Raw genomic sequence first — 15,182 nt, 5'->3', positions numbered from 1 at the left:
CAGTGTGTCCACACAACTATGTGGTGAGTGGGGACATTTAGGATAGGGCTCCTGAGGAAGAGGAAGCACCCCTGAGCCCCAAAGCCTTCCAAACACTGAGTTTATAAGAGAGCAGACTCGGCCACTGTAGGACTGGTTGACAGGCCTGGGAACCAAACACCATCTTGTTTGTTGGAAAACAAAACTGATTTAAACAAAAAAACTCATCATCAAAATAAAACATTCGGTATTAGGATCACAGATGGTTCTGTCCCCAGAGGGGCAGAGCGAGAGGTGGGGCAAGGCGCAGCCATGCGGCTTTTACCGGCTTCTCGATGAGGTCGATGCAGGGCTGCAGGTCGAGACCGAAGTCGATGAAGTTCCACTCGATGCCCTCGCGCTGGTACTCCTCCTGCTCCAGGATGAACATCGTGTGGTTGAAGAGCTGCTGCAGCTTCTCGTTGGTGTAGTTGATGCAGAGCTGCTCGAAGGAGTTCAGCTGCAAGAGGGAGATGGGGTCAGACAGATCCCTGTTGCTGCCAGCAAGCCCCCAGGAAGGACGGGAGGGGTGTTTGGGCAGAATCTCCTGGGGCCCCACCGTGCCGCCCCCTGTGGGCCTTCCCTCATCACACCCACAGCAGGGGCTGCATTGCTGGGGCCTGCAGACCCAGCCAGCAGTCTGGTGGAGCCTCTGTATCAGGATGATGTTTTCAAATGCACAAAATAGATCAAAAGAGAAAGAAGTTATCTTGAAATGTAATTATCAAACACGGTAATATAGAAATCCATAGTGCTTCTTAATTAACAAGCACAAGTCCAAGCCGTCGGCTTTGTAACACCTAGAATCTGAAGTAGAGGTGAATGTAAACGGTATATATATGTGCCAAGTTGCTCAGTCATGTCTGACTCTTTGCGACCCCATGGGCTGTAGCCCACCAGGTTCCACTGTCCATAGGATTCTCTAGGCAAGAATACTGGAGTGGGTTGCCATTCCCTTCTCCAGGGTAACTTTCCTATCCAGGGATCGAACCCACATCTCTTAAGTCTCCTGCATTGGCAGGCAGGTTCTTTACAACTAGTGCCACCTGCGAACCCAAAGAATACAACAACATGCAATGACTGCTGATGTGAAAATATCTGATTTCGACTAGAGACAGAACAGCTGTAGTTGGTGTACTCTGCTGAATACACAACTGAAAAAACTGCATCATATAATGAGAGATTAGTGAAAATAAAGAGGTAATTCTTCCCCCACCCAAGTTCACGGTTCCTCTGAAAACAGCCATGGACCCTACGTTGAAGAATATCTGAGCTCCAAACCAGATCTGAAAGAGCCACATGCACCCCAATGTTCATCGCAGCACTGTTTATAATAGCCAGGACATGGAAGCAACCCAGATGCCCATCAGCAGACGAATGGATGAGGAAGCTGTGGTACATATACACCATGGAATATTACTCAGCCATTAAAAAGAATTCATTTGAATCACTTCTAATGAGATGGATGAAACTGGAGCCCATTATACAGAGCGAAGTAAGCCAGAAAGATAAAGACCATTACAGTATACTAACACATATATATGGACTTTAGAAAGATGGTAACGATAACCCTATATGCAAAACAGAAAAAGAGACTCAGATGTATGGAACAGACTTGTGGACTCTGGGAGAAGGCGAGGGTGGGATGTTTCAGGAGAACAGCATTGAAACATGTGTATTATCTAGGGTGAAACGGATAACCAGCTCAAGTTGGGTACATGAGACAAGTGCTCGGGCCTGGTGCACTGGGAAGACCCAGAGGGATCGGGTGGAGAGGTGTAATTACCAGTTTTTGCTACCTGACCTCAAAGTCTTTATGGGCAGGGACAAAGTCATGTCACAACACTCAAAATAAATATTTGAGAAAACATAAACAATAAACGAACAGGAAGCCCCTGCCTGTGAGGCCTCCTAGAACACCGTCTAGATGGTACCAGTCTCGCCAGCATTTCTCGTTGGGAAAGGGCACTTTGTTTAAGCTTTAAATGCACTCAACTCCTGTCTCCTGTCTCCACACAAGCAAGGAGGTGGCCAGCTCAAATGGCTGTGGGACCAGGAGAGGACCCCAGCCCAAGGAGAAGGCAGCCCCAGGGGCTCGGGAGGTGGAAGGGGGCTCAAGGGAGAAGCTCACATCAAAGATCTCGAAGCCAGCGATGTCCAGGATCCCGATGAACGAGGCGCCCTGCCTCTTGGTCTTGTCCAGAGCCTTGTTGATGCGCAGGACCAGCCAGCGGAACATGCGCTCGTAGGTGGCCTTGGCCAAGGCCTCGATGGCAAAGTCAGCCTGCGGGGACACGGGGCGGGGCGGGGGAAGGTCAGACACAGGAAGCCTTTAAGCTCTCATTCCCTTTACCCCAACAACGTCACCTGCAGGGCCCACCCCCAGAAAAACAGCCCCAAAGATGAGGAAAAACCTTCAAGCACAGATATGTTCACTGCAGTGTTATTTATAATGAAAGAAGTTGCAAGAGCCTAAACTTTCAACATTACATGCCAAATGAACTTGTGTGCGTGCATGCTAAGTCGCTTCAGTTGTGTCTAACTCTGCAACTCTACGGACTATGGCCTGCCAGGCTCCTCTGTGCATGGGATTCTCCAGGCAAGAATACCGGAGCAGGTTGCCATGTCCTCCTCTAGGGGATCTTCCCAACTCAGGGATCAAACCTGGGTCTCCTGCATTGGCATGCATGTTCTTTATCACTAGTGCCACCTGGGAAGCCCCAGAATGAACTTAGAGCTTTGCAAAGACTTTTTTAAAATAAATGGATATGAACTGAGGTATCTATAGAAGAAATGACATCTGAGATGTACTTCAAGTAACACAGCTAGGGGTATGGAGACCAGACTAACCAGAAGCCAAGACCAGCCATGAGTCAGTGACTCCTGAAGCCTGGACCCTGGGCCCAGCTTCCTCCTGCTCTCAGTGGGGTGACACTACCTGCTCTCCAAGGTACCGTGAGGACTCAGAGAGGTGACAGTGCTAATACAGGGGACGCCCCAGGGCAGGCCTCAGCGTGGCCCCTGCAACAGTCCTCACCAAGGAGGTGGCCCAACCCCCCAGCCAGAGGGCTCACCTGCTCCTTCGTCTGAGCCTTCTGGACATAATCCCGTCCCACCTTGATGCGCGGGGTGAGGATTCCTCGGGTGAAATCGGTCACATTGATACCCAACAGGTGGGATACTTTCTGGGCAGCTAATATTTTTCAAAGAGTAAGGAAGGAAGGGGTAAAAAGGTTTTAATTAAACCCAAGAGAACAAGTCCCTCTGCTTAACCTGCGAAAGGTGTGGTAACTGAGTGATCGTTACCAGGACAATCAACCCAGGCCCAGCCCTTTCTCCACAGGGCAGAGAACAGTCGGCTCTCCCCTTAGACAGGCCAGTGGGCATGGCTCCCAACTCAGGGCCCCACATCGGGACCTCTGCACACCCTTGGCCACATCCTGAGTGTGAAAGAGGGTCCTGAACAAAAACAGCACCACCCTAGACATAAGGACAGAACAGGACAACTCATAGGCCAATGCATTAAATTCTTTTGAAAGCCCCTCAGAAGCACATGTTAAGGCTAACTTAAGGAGGGCCGCGTGCAATGACCTGAGAATTAGCAACGGCTGAAGAGCTAGGGTGAGGACACTGTTTCATGTCGTCCCAAGTTCACAGGCAAGTTGAACGACAGCAGAAATGACTGTTTTACAAACGGAGACAATCAGTCTGGTCTCAGAATAAGAGAAACTCGGGGCCACACATCATGGGTTTTCTAGCTCATCCTGACACTCCATGAAGGAGCAGCAGGGTCACGTTCACGAGAGTTTTACAAAAATACGGAGTGACAGGAAGCCACAAACACATGTGCAGTAAAAAAGAAGAGTGTCTAAGATCTCTCCAACACTCCTTCTCCTGAGCCATCCCACCCAGGCCCCTACCCACATAGTCAGGTGAGGGGCCCACGGGGTTACCTGTGTTGTCGGGCATGGAGGCCTGGTCGCTGTTACGCTCCTTCTTGAAGACAATGTTGCCGAGCTGGAGGACCCCCGAGATGACTCGCAGCAAGCCTTGGGGTGCAATGAAAGGCAGCTCAGAACCAGCTGGGGTGTCACCCATCAGAGGCCCTCAGGTAAGACAAGCCATGTGGGGCACCAGGCCTTGGCCCAAACCACATCTCCAGGGCCTCTGGTCGACCTCCGCTGGGGCAGTCTTGTGCTTAGATACAAGTTCTGTTAATGCTTCTAAGTTCAGATGTGCCTCTACCTAGCGCCCACTGTCTGTTTTTACAAATAAAGTTTTATTGGAACACAGCCAGGCCTGTCCAAGTACATGCTGTCAGTGGGAGAGCAAAAGTGACCCTGACTCTAATGCTGGAGAACAGGGTACACACGCCCCAGCCCCTAATCTTCCTGAAATACAGCATCAAGGCCCCCCTCACCTCCCTCTAGAGAGACGAGAAGACACAGGCAAGCTCCACCCCACTGTCACCCTGGGCATCACCAGTGTAGAAACCCCAGCCCCTTCCACACTCGGCTCAGACAAAGCAGGAATATTCCACTTCCAGCAAATGGCAAGGACAGGAACAGTAGACCCAGGCCCTGGGCAGTTAGGAACCTGTCCTTTGTCCTCATATGTCTCCAGGCGATATGACCAGGAAGAAATAACCCTGAACCTCAAACCTGCGGGCCTGCCTCCCACCACTCAGCCCTCCTCCAGTCTCTATGGACTTCCTAACGGCCAGTGCCAACAGGAAGCGCTCCCCAGCCTCCCCGGGAAGGGCCGGCCCTTACCCATCTGCTCTTCCTCTGGGATGCCCATAATCCGAAAAGCCTCCATGGTCTCCTGGAACATGTCCTTGTCCTGTTGCCCGGGAATGGTGACATGTCCGTTGGACAGGAAGCGGTATTTGTTGTATGACTCCAGCAGGAGATCAGCTGTAGGGGGCAGAGGGCAAAGTTCAGTGAGGGTCAGGAGGCTCCAGTCAACCCTGTGACCTCAAAGGTGTGGGAGATGGGGACGCATCCCGAAACACCCCAGGAATGCTGACTCTCCCCAGCATGTGAGACAGGCACACACAGAGGCCCCCACCCAAGAGCATCAAGGCCCAGAAGTCTGCAGCTGCAGTGACCTGCCCAGGCTCCCTCTGGCCTAGTTGGAAATAGGGGCCAAGCCCGCAGCCGGCCCAGGAACAGAAGTCAGGCTTGCCTTGCCTGCCCCCAGGCTGAGATTTCATTTCCCGACTTCAGTGTATGGCCTGACTGCGGGGGGGATCCCCTAGGTGGGCCCACGACTCACACTTGAGGTGCTCCCCAGCCCCAGACAGCAGGTAGTAGAAGATGTGGAAGGTCCTCTCTTCCTTGGCTTGGCGGATGGCACGAGATTTCTCCAGGAGATCTTCAAGAACATTAAGGAACTGTGCATACTGTTGGGAAGGCAGCCCCCCACATTCCCCCATTCAAAAGCCATGGAACTGCACCAGCAGAAAACGGCAAAACAAAACAAAGGCAAACTACCCCGGCTCTGTCCCTCATGGCATGCAGCCTGTCCAAACAGCAGCCCCCACACTTGGGAGCCAACACCTCCCCAGGCTATTAACATAAAGGAGCATCCACTCAACTCTACCCTCAGGGAACCACACTGGATGGCCTTCTATAGCTCCATCCCATTCGAAGATCAACTTTGCACGCGTGCTCAGTCATGTTCAACCCCCTGGACTGTAGCCCGCCAGGCTCCTCTGTCCATGGAATTCTCCAGGCAAGAATACTGGAGTGGGTTGCCATTTCCTTCTCCAGGGAATCTTTCCAACTCAGGGATCAAACTCATGTCTCCTATGTCTCCTGCATTGGCAGGCGGATAGTTAACCACTGAGCCACCTGGGAAAACCCTAAGCTCAACTTTATCCCTCCTACGAAGAAAAATCAACTTATCCTGGTCCTCTCCCTGGTGCCATAAACAAGAAGTAAGAGGCCAGTAAAAGGGAAACCGCAGGAATCAGGGAGCTGCCTCTTCTCCATCAAGGTCACTTCCCCCACCCCCAGACGCAGAACACTTTTTACAGTTAACCACAAGGATACAAGTCTCAATGTTGGCTCCCACGATGTAGCCATTGACATCAAAGTTGATGCGGATGAACTTGCCCTGAGGAAAGACGGATGAAGAGATCAGATCCCCATCGTCCAGCCCCTCCCCCAGTGGCACAGTCTGGAGGCAGGAAACCAAGAGACTGAGCCTGCGTCTGGCAGCCAGGGACCCGGCACCCCAACCGCACAGGAACTCAGGACTCAGAAGGGCCACACGGCTAAGCCTGGGCCACGACCAGCCCCAGGGATGCCCAAATTCCTCCAGAGCGGAGGAGATTAGCAGTTATCTGGAGGTGCTCCTCCTGCTTGGCCTGACTGGGTTCTAACTGGCTGCGGTTACAGCCCAACAAGCAGGGAACCGGTGGGGACTCCCCACTGCCTCGCTGTCTTGTCACCTGAGCTAAGGAAGCTCCTTACGCAGGTATGTGACCCCATCTACTGCCTGCACAGGCCCAGAAGCACCAAGTCTGACCCTTCTCTGCGTCTAGGGCACAAACACCCGGTGGGAAGGTGCCCGTGAGCACCACCACTCACAAATCGAGAGGAGTTGTCATTCTTGACAGTCTTGGCGTTCCCGAAGGCCTCCAGGATGGGGTTGGCCTGCAGCAGCTGCCGCTCCAGCTCACCCTGGAAAGGAACCCAGAGGCGTGGTGAAGGCCAGGCAGTGGCACGGCTGCCAGACCTGCTCTGCCAGGCGGAGGGGAGGCGGCAGAGCCGTGTCCACATGCTCCATGTGCCAGGGATGGGGGCTTCCGGACTCTAACCACGCCGGCCTTGGCCTGGTCCCCATCATCACTCCAGAGCAACCTTCCTGCCAGATGTCTGGAAACGCTGCCTGACTTGAACTTGCTTCCTGAGCTAACCAACCAGCGGCCCTAGAGAGAGAAAGCAGGCTGCCCATCCAGCTCGGGGACCTGGCGGGACGGCCTGGATCAGCCCTGGAGGATGCACTGGAAGCAGCACTCGAAACAAGAAGAGAAACAGAGGCATCAGTCTTTCCCCCTGGATCATGTCCATCCAGGACGCCACCCTTCCTCTGCCCCCCGGGCCTCTGCTCCCCACCCAACAGCCCACAAAAAAATTTTCCCTTTCCATAGGACAAGGAGAGAGGTAACTAGATCCGCAAGACACCACCTTGTCACATCTGTGTCCTAATAAACTCTGCATTTTCCCTGCGGGTCCCCTGTCCTGCCGCTCCCCAAGCCACCCCCACCCCCCTAAACCTGCTCCCAGCAAGTCAGGTGTCTGAGCATGGGATCAGCAAGGCCCACTTTGAGTTCTAATTATTTACTGATAACATCAATAAGCCCTACTACGGTCTCATGATACTGGGTGGTTGGCAAAAATGTCCTCTTATTTACGCCTTCTTATCCCTGGGTCCTCGTGATACTTAGAGTAGGAAAGACAAGAGTAGCCCCATTTCACAGAAGAGAAAACTGAAGTTGAGGGAAGGGGAATGAATTGCCCGAGGTCATGGAATTCAAGGCTTCTACCTCACACCTGTCAGTCACCACATTGTCTCTCGCCACGCCCCAGCCCTACCTGGGGCTCCCTGCTATCAGGTGGGCAAGCCTTCGGAAGCAGTTATCCTCCTCTTGGCAGGCCAGGTAATAACTGACGCTGCCTGAGGAAAAGACGGCACTTGTTCACCTTACTACCTGGGCACTCTAGGGAGACAGCACATCACACAAGGGCCAGGTGGGGTTTTCTATTTATCGGCAGGGCTGGAGTCAAGCCAGGACTTTCTGAGAATAAAGGCTGCCTGTAATCTGTGATGAAAGGGAGAACAGGCAGCAGGCGCTCCCCGAAGAGCCAAGAACTGCAGCCTCCCAGGAACGCCTGCGACACACAAGGCCGCTCAGGCACACCATTCTGTACGTAAGTCTACAGAACACCAAGGATGCTCCCGGGTCTGGAAAGGCCACCAGAGACTGGAGGGCACCCCACGACAGCCATCCCTGGTCAGGGATCCTCCCAGGGCTGGAGAGTCTTGACTTTGGACTGTAGAGATCAAGTGGAGAAGGGTCAGTGCAGCCAGGTCAAGGGGCAAAGGTCAAGCCCCGAGTGCAGGGCACCAGCAGTCACAGGACACTGGCGTCCATCCCCCAGGCTCAGACGGGCTGGGAAGACAGCGAGGCAGCCCACGGACCCAGAGTTGGTTGAGCGCTGCTCCCCCACCAAAACACCTTCTCCAGGCACAGGCCAGGCTGACAGGCTGGCCGAGCCACTCCTGTTCCCACAGTCAGATGGGAGCTTGGTCCCCACCGGAGCAGGCAGCCTGCTTAGAGGCAAAGCTAAGGCCTCTGTTGGGAACACAGGCTGCTGCCGTGGAAACGTGGGGCCACCAGGCCAACCCAGGAGCGACCAGCTCGGATTCCTGAGCTGAACTCAGCTGAACCAAGTGGTGGCAGCTAACCTACAGGTTTCTCTTCATTGACGCCTAACCGGGCACAGGAGAGACCTTTACTTGTCAATGAAACCTGCATGCCGTGAAATTATGAGGCACTGCTATAGGCAGTGTGTGCTCATGAGGTTTGGGATTATCTGCGTGGTCTCTGAAGGGCTTCCCTCAGTGGAGTTTTTGCCAGGGGCTTCCAACTAGTACACAAAAACCAGAGTGAGGAAGAGCATCAGAGGTCACTGTTCAGACTCTGGCAGTCCATCTGGAAAGACCTTTCACTCAGCACTGCTTTGCCAACTTGCCGTCTGGCCAAAGTCTGGCCCCCCTTAAGGTGAGGTTTGGGGTATCCCAATGGGGGTTCTTGGGATGAGCACTTGGGTCCCTGCAGGGAGTGAGCTCCCCAGCGAATGTCGTGACAGGCCTAGAACACAAGGCACAAACCAAGTTCAAGAGTGTCTCGTGGCCTAGCTGTGTGTGGAAAATCACTGCAGAGCTTCAGGCAAGGAAATCAAACAAACTGGTCAATAGCCTGTACAACTGAGGGCCTGGACGGTTGTGTGAAGCCAAGGGCAGCCTATTCAATCATTTGAGTTGAACTTGGAGCTGGGTACCGGGTGCCCATCACACAGTAGCCTGAGAAAGAGGACGTGACAAGTTCGCCTCCACTCGTCACAGCTCTCACATGCCGTCCTGAGTGCCTCTCCCCGCACCTGCAGATGGATCAGCCCCAGACATAACGCATGTGGATCAACATCACTGCTCTCTAACTGTGGTTCCCCCTCCTGTCCTACAGGGCAAGGACACCAAGGCCACCCTCTAGAGATCCAGACACATACTAGGCATTCAACCAGTAGTTGGGAAATGGATTTTCCTGCAAATCCAGAGATGGAAAACCACAGTGAGAGAACTCCTAACCTCCCCAGCCCTGTTTTTAAAATAGGTCCCTTAAAAAGAATGGAAAATGGGGGAAGGGGTGGGTAGAGAGAGAGCGCAAAAGAAAACTTTACTCGTTTCTAAATATAACTCCTGACACCCCTTGGAAAAAGATTCAGAATGTCTGGTGAAGTCTGGTGCATGAAAAAGTTACTTCTGGTTTGATTCCAGAAGACTATGCTCTTAGAACATTCTGCAGGACACACCCCAGGTCTGCATGCAAGAAGACACACACCACTACTTACTTATATACGCTGTACACGGCACCCTGGGGGGGCGCCCAGATGGCTGCAGGGGACACCAGTGGCACTTAGATTTCATAGGGAAGTTCAAGAGTGTGTACTTGAGAGACAGAGAGAGAGCACCACACGGGCATGCTTCAGACTGACCACACCCCGCTCTGGGGAAGCCCAGTGAGCAGATTCCTGGCACGGCTTCCGGCCAGTGTGGTAAAGGCCGCCCACCCCATCTGGTCCAGCACGCTGAGCGTGTGGAGGTCTGGTCAGGCAGACGCTCACTCCGCTGTGCCTCGGTCAGGGCTCCGCACGGGGACTTCTGGCCCTCATGCGCATGGGAACTCTGAGCTTTTGACAACAGCTAGGTGGTGAGACTGGTCCCCTTCCTGCCGGGGCTGTCATTGCAGAGTGCCCGCAAGGTCACCGTGTGTCACAACCCAGCCCCTCCTCCCAAGACAGTCAGTGAACCGAGCCTATAAGAAGAGGTCTAGCTGCAGAGAGTGACCAATGGTGTGGAGTGAAAAGCTGCTTAGAGAAAAATCGTAATTCAACGGCACACGATGGGCAGAACACGCATTCCTGGTGTGCAACGTGCAGTAAACGTGCAGCTCACCTAGCGAGGACACTGCTGGGTTCGCCCACAGGCCGCCAAGGGGGAGAGGGGGAGAAAAAGGGAAGTGAGATGATTTTGCAGCTGCCTGTTCTCTCTTCGCTGGGGGCTGTCCACCCAGAGGCATGAAAACACCAGGGAACAGAAGCAGTGGTTCCAGTGCCGGCCTGCCCGAGATCCTTCAAGTCTCCATCGACTTGAGAGCCAAGCTTTGGAATCTTCCAACCTCAGAGGTGGAGGCCATACAGCACAGGCTGCAAACTTCCGGCAGTCTCCAGTTTCCACAGCAACGCAGAGTTAGGGCCGGTCAAGGAGGAAATGGGCTGGCTAGCGCCAGACCTACTCCCAGGATGGCCAGGACGCAGTCTCAAGGAAAGTGGGCCTGGCCTCTACTCAGTCCCCCAAACGCCAAGCCATGGATCACTAAGTGCTCTTCCCTGGGGAGACCAGGCACGTCCGTGGGGAGGAAGGTCACACTCACCTGGTCCTTCTTGCTCTTGTGCGATGAGGCCACGTGAGCCAGGTACTGAATGACTTTCTTGGTGTTCTCCGTCTTGCCAGCTCCAGACTCACCCCTGCCAGGAGAGCCAGAGATGTTCTCAGGGGAGAAGTGGCCAGATCTTTGGTGTCTCCCCTTTCCCACTGCAGGCTCTACTGTCTCCCATTCTGTGGGTGCCCATGCGGGACACCCCCCCAACCCCCACAACAGCTCGTGGCAGGAAAGGGACAAGTTAAACTCTGGACTCCTCACTGGGGCCCTTTCCCACGGCCCTCCAGAGGCGTGACAAGAGTAAACTTCAGTTCACTGCCTGCCCTGGTCACTGGGCAGCCTTGCTTCCAAAAGTCTTAGGAATCAGTCTGCAGCAGCTGTTGACTCAGGGGTCAAAGGCACTTATACATCTTCCCTTGAAACTTCACTCAAAGGAATGTTCTGTACCGTTAACTTCCTCGGCAGTGGGTTGATTTATCAGCTCCTCGTTAGGTTCAGAGGACGGAGGTGAGAAGCCCAGGGAAAGAAAGCTAAGGTTCAAAGCAGGAGAATGCATTCTGGGGGCCATCAGCTCCCAACCCTGCCTTGTTGAGAAAATGCTTGCTTTCCTTCTTGGCTATAAACCCCAGCTCCGCCCCCTCCTTTGAGGAAGGAGATTAAAGAAGAAGGAGATTGAAGAAGGAGACTGGCCACGAAATAAAGCTCATTCATACTGTGGGACCACTGAGAAGCAAACAGTAAGCCTGTTCCTTGGGGAAGTGGGGGCTTCCCTGGTGGCTCAGACAGTAAAGAATCCGCCTGCAGTGCAGTGCAGGAGACCCGGGTTCAATCCCTGGGTCAGGAAGATCCCCTGGAGAAGGGAATGGCAACTCACTCCAGTATGCTTGCTTGAAGAATTCCATGGACAGAGGAGCCTGGCGGGCTACAGTCCATGGGGTCACAAAGAGTCAGACATGACTGAGCAACTAACTTTCACTTTTCACTTTTGGGGGAAGGGGTAGGGGATTGACTTGGGAATGGATCTCATGGACCTAGGTTTTGGCAGGAGTTCCCCAAGAGTAAGAACAGAACAGAGTGACCAAGGCCCCGCCACCCAGACAGAGACACTTACGTGCACAAAATGGACTGGTCCTCTCGGTCTGAAACAAAAGAGATATGAGGTTAACCTCCAGGACACATAAAGCATCCCCCTCCAGTTTCTGAAGAGCTGCCCACTGCCCCCACTCCCACCTTCCAGAAGCAGAAAGCCTCAGACGCTGGCCTTGCAGGGGGACTGGGGGTCCCACACCATCAACACACGCTGACCCCTGCCTCAATGCGAGGAGGGACATTCCCCAGTGGCAGCTGCTCCCTCCTCCAGGGGCTCAGACTGCCCGCCCTGACTGCCCACCCAGCCCCAGTTCCGTCTGTCCACCTCTGAGGAAGCCAACCTCTGGAAAGCTCCCTGGAAATCTACTTTCCTGAGTGCTACGGTGGGGCCTGCCCTGTGCATTTCTAACTTGGGGTCGTTGGAAACAAGGTCTGCGGCAGATGTTTAAAACACTGTCCCCATCCAGGAAAGAGGCACAAGAAAGACGCTGGGTAAAAGGTGGGGTCAAGGCTGGCTTTGCAGTGAGACAGCCCTGGGCTAAGATGCTGCCTTGCCATGGCCTTCCCAGAGCCCATCCTCCACCCATGATGGGGGATAAGAGTGTATGTGGAAATTACATGCATGAAAGCATCAGTGTGTTGTCTGGCATGGGGAAATTGCTCAGTAATGTGAGTTCAGAGGCAGATCAGAAAGAACAGAAGCTCTTCAGAATCAGCTCCTGACCAGTTTCTGTGACAACTGGGGTCTCCCCGCCTGAGGGTCGGGAACTCTTAGCCACTCTCCTAGCTCTGTGAGCCACTCAGCCAGCCAGGATGTAAAGAATGCTCTCCCCTTGGGGGCAGGTGGAACAGTAATGTTCAGCTCTGAAAGCAAAGTTTGACAGAAATGCTTTATTTAAGTTATCAGGGTTGGCCTGGCTCAGTCCTGAGTGTGCAATTTTAAGCAACAGCTAAAAATAAAAACTTTTTCTTTCCCCATTTTATCCCATCGCAAGGAACACCCCACCCACCTCCTTGAGGTCAAGTCAGCCTGAATCCAGGACCAGGCTACTAACAGACACTTGGCTGCAGTGAGGTCTGCGGTTCCCAAGTCCTGGTTTCCTCATCCATCCATAAACATGCTACTAACTCCCTGACAGGATTAGTTTGAAAAACAGAAAGAATGTGCAAAGGACCCAGCCTGGAAGCCTGCGCAAGGAATGGACTCCACAGGCAGTTGCTGTCCATCTACGTCCCCATCAAGAAGGCACCATGATGGGTGGTGCTGACTCGGTCAGGGAGGTGGAAGAACTAGTTGAGAAGTAACCAAGGTTCCAGCAGTTGTCAGTAGCCTCAGTGCTGGAGAGAAACTGGCATCAGCCATCTGGAAGAACACCCCCACGGGCTCGACTGCCCAGCCAGGACCCTGCAGGACAGGGCATCTCGAGGCAGACTCAGGGCGGCCTGTGTGTGTGGCCTCGAGAGATGGATTTAGCTGTTGGGCACCAGCAGATACTGCGCAGCAAGGTCACCTGCCTCTCCGTGAGGGGGCCCTCCTGCATGCTGATTCCAGCAGCCCACTCGGCTGCACCATTTCTGACGACCACCTCTTCTCCTGTCTCGGGAGGGAGGAAAGGGATCCAGCCAGGGAGGAGCAACAGGAAAGCTTGCATCCAACACAAGCTGCAGCTGCCCCTCCAGCCCTGAGAAATATCAGCAGCACGGGGGTGTGGAGGGAACCCGGCCACTCACACGGACACAGCCCGCACCCTGCCCCCCACTGGGCAAGGGTTCAGAGCAGACCCGGAGGGTGACCTTGCTTCCAGCTCTCGACTTTCCCAAAGAACAGGGTCCTTCAAGGCTGCGCAGCAGGGTCTGAGACAGACCTGGGTCCCAGATAAGGCAGCAGGGAAGGGAAGGCAGGGGGAGGGGCGGGAGGGAGGTGCTAAAGGTGGGGGAAGCCAGGGCAGAATAAGAAATTAAGGGGGCTGGGGGGCGGCACAGAACAGAAAAAAAACACAGCTGTGATGGGGTCAGGCCTCCCTCCCCCAACCCCCGTTGCATCTCAGAGGCTGCCCAGCAGCTAGCGTGTTCAGTCCCGCTCCCTGGGAGCAGGCAAGAATGTACCTGCACGGCACGGCAAGTCGGCAGGCAGTGGCGGCTGAGGCTACCATAAAAGGAAACATTCCCATCCCTTCCAGCAGAACCGTTTTCCCAGGGCTGTCCAGGCCTGGTCCCTGGGCCGGCTGGAATTCCTCTGATTGTGTGAGGGGGAGTCAGATGCTGAACGGCTGAACAACAGGAAGCAGGGGCCCCAAACACACACGTGTGGGCACACACATACAGCCACACTGTGCACACAGACCCACACGCACACACACAGGGCTCTGGGCAAGCTGCATGTGGACACGCATACACATGAATGCAGAGGCCAGACGTGCCTGGGCGCATGGGCAGGGCCATGAGTGTGCACACAGGCACACGTACACACAGACGCGCACAGCTGTGGGTGCACACACACAGACAGAGGCACTTACACAGAGGGCCGCACACACTTCACATCCCACTCCCAGAATTAAACGCTCATGGCTTCACCCGCTCCCCCGTCTCCAGCTCTCCCTGCTCTCTGACCTTTCACCTCCAACTCCTGAAGCCAAGGTACCATTGTCAACACAGCCTAAAAGGAAACCCTCCAATCCTTGAATTTTACACTTTATAAAGAAACCTTAATTTCCTTCACCAGAACATTCGCTGAGGCAAATACTTTTGCAGAGGAAACATGACAGGAGGCGTTTCTGACTTCCTCAACTCTTGCCACTAAATCCACCTGCCCACCATCCCCCAGAACCTGTCGATTTCTCTCTTTTTACAGAAGAGAAAGGTCTGCAGAAGAGGCAGGTGAGGTAGGCACCGCCTCTGGTCTGCACAAGCCTGTCTCACCACATTTGGCTCTGCTGCTGCACTTAGAAGCATCTCTTCTGGATAGGGCTATTGTTTCTGTTTAGTCACGCCCAACTCTTTGTGACTCCATGGACCATAGCCCACCAGGCTCCTCTGTCTGTGGGATTTTCCAGGCAAGAATACTGGAGTGTGTTGCCATTTCCTTCTCCAGGGGATCTTCCTGAGCCAGGGATCAAACCCAGGGCTCCTGCATTGGCAGACAGATTCTTTACTGCTGAGCCACCAGGGGTCAGGCAGGATGGGGGAAGTGGAAGGAATTCTCAGCGGCTCTCCCCGTGGCTCAGTTTACTGTGCCAGAAACCCAGTGCATTCCGGACAGAACCCTCCTTAACACACACTCCATAAGCTCTCCCCACAGGGTCCTCTCTAGGGACACGGACCCTTGAGAGTCCAGCCCACTCCA

At 54.0% G+C, this 15,182-nt stretch overlaps 1 protein-coding gene across 1 annotated transcript in view; it reads right to left on the bottom strand.

Annotated features, from left to right (window-relative positions):
• The window catches only part of MYH9 (myosin heavy chain 9), an 85,416-nt gene that overhangs the window by 26,130 nt on the left and 44,104 nt on the right, over positions 1-15,182 (bottom strand). The window contains exons 4-13 of the mRNA XM_020903182.2: positions 11,862-11,889; positions 10,742-10,835; positions 6,615-6,707; positions 6,075-6,138; positions 5,296-5,394; positions 4,791-4,934; positions 3,972-4,067; positions 3,093-3,211; positions 2,150-2,302; positions 305-478 (exon numbers count right to left, since the gene is read on the bottom strand). Of these exons, the coding sequence (XP_020758841.2) occupies positions 305-478; positions 2,150-2,302; positions 3,093-3,211; positions 3,972-4,067; positions 4,791-4,934; positions 5,296-5,394; positions 6,075-6,138; positions 6,615-6,707; positions 10,742-10,835; positions 11,862-11,889 (1,064 nt within the window). The remainder of the gene's footprint in view (positions 1-304; positions 479-2,149; positions 2,303-3,092; positions 3,212-3,971; positions 4,068-4,790; positions 4,935-5,295; positions 5,395-6,074; positions 6,139-6,614; positions 6,708-10,741; positions 10,836-11,861; positions 11,890-15,182) is intronic.

This window comes from Odocoileus virginianus, chromosome 23, assembly GCF_023699985.2.
Source record: "Odocoileus virginianus isolate 20LAN1187 ecotype Illinois chromosome 23, Ovbor_1.2, whole genome shotgun sequence".
In the NCBI taxonomy this organism is placed as follows: Eukaryota; Metazoa; Chordata; class Mammalia; order Artiodactyla; family Cervidae; genus Odocoileus; species Odocoileus virginianus.
The sequence above is the reverse complement of the archived record's forward strand: the minus strand, read 5'-3'. Positions and strand labels throughout refer to the sequence as shown.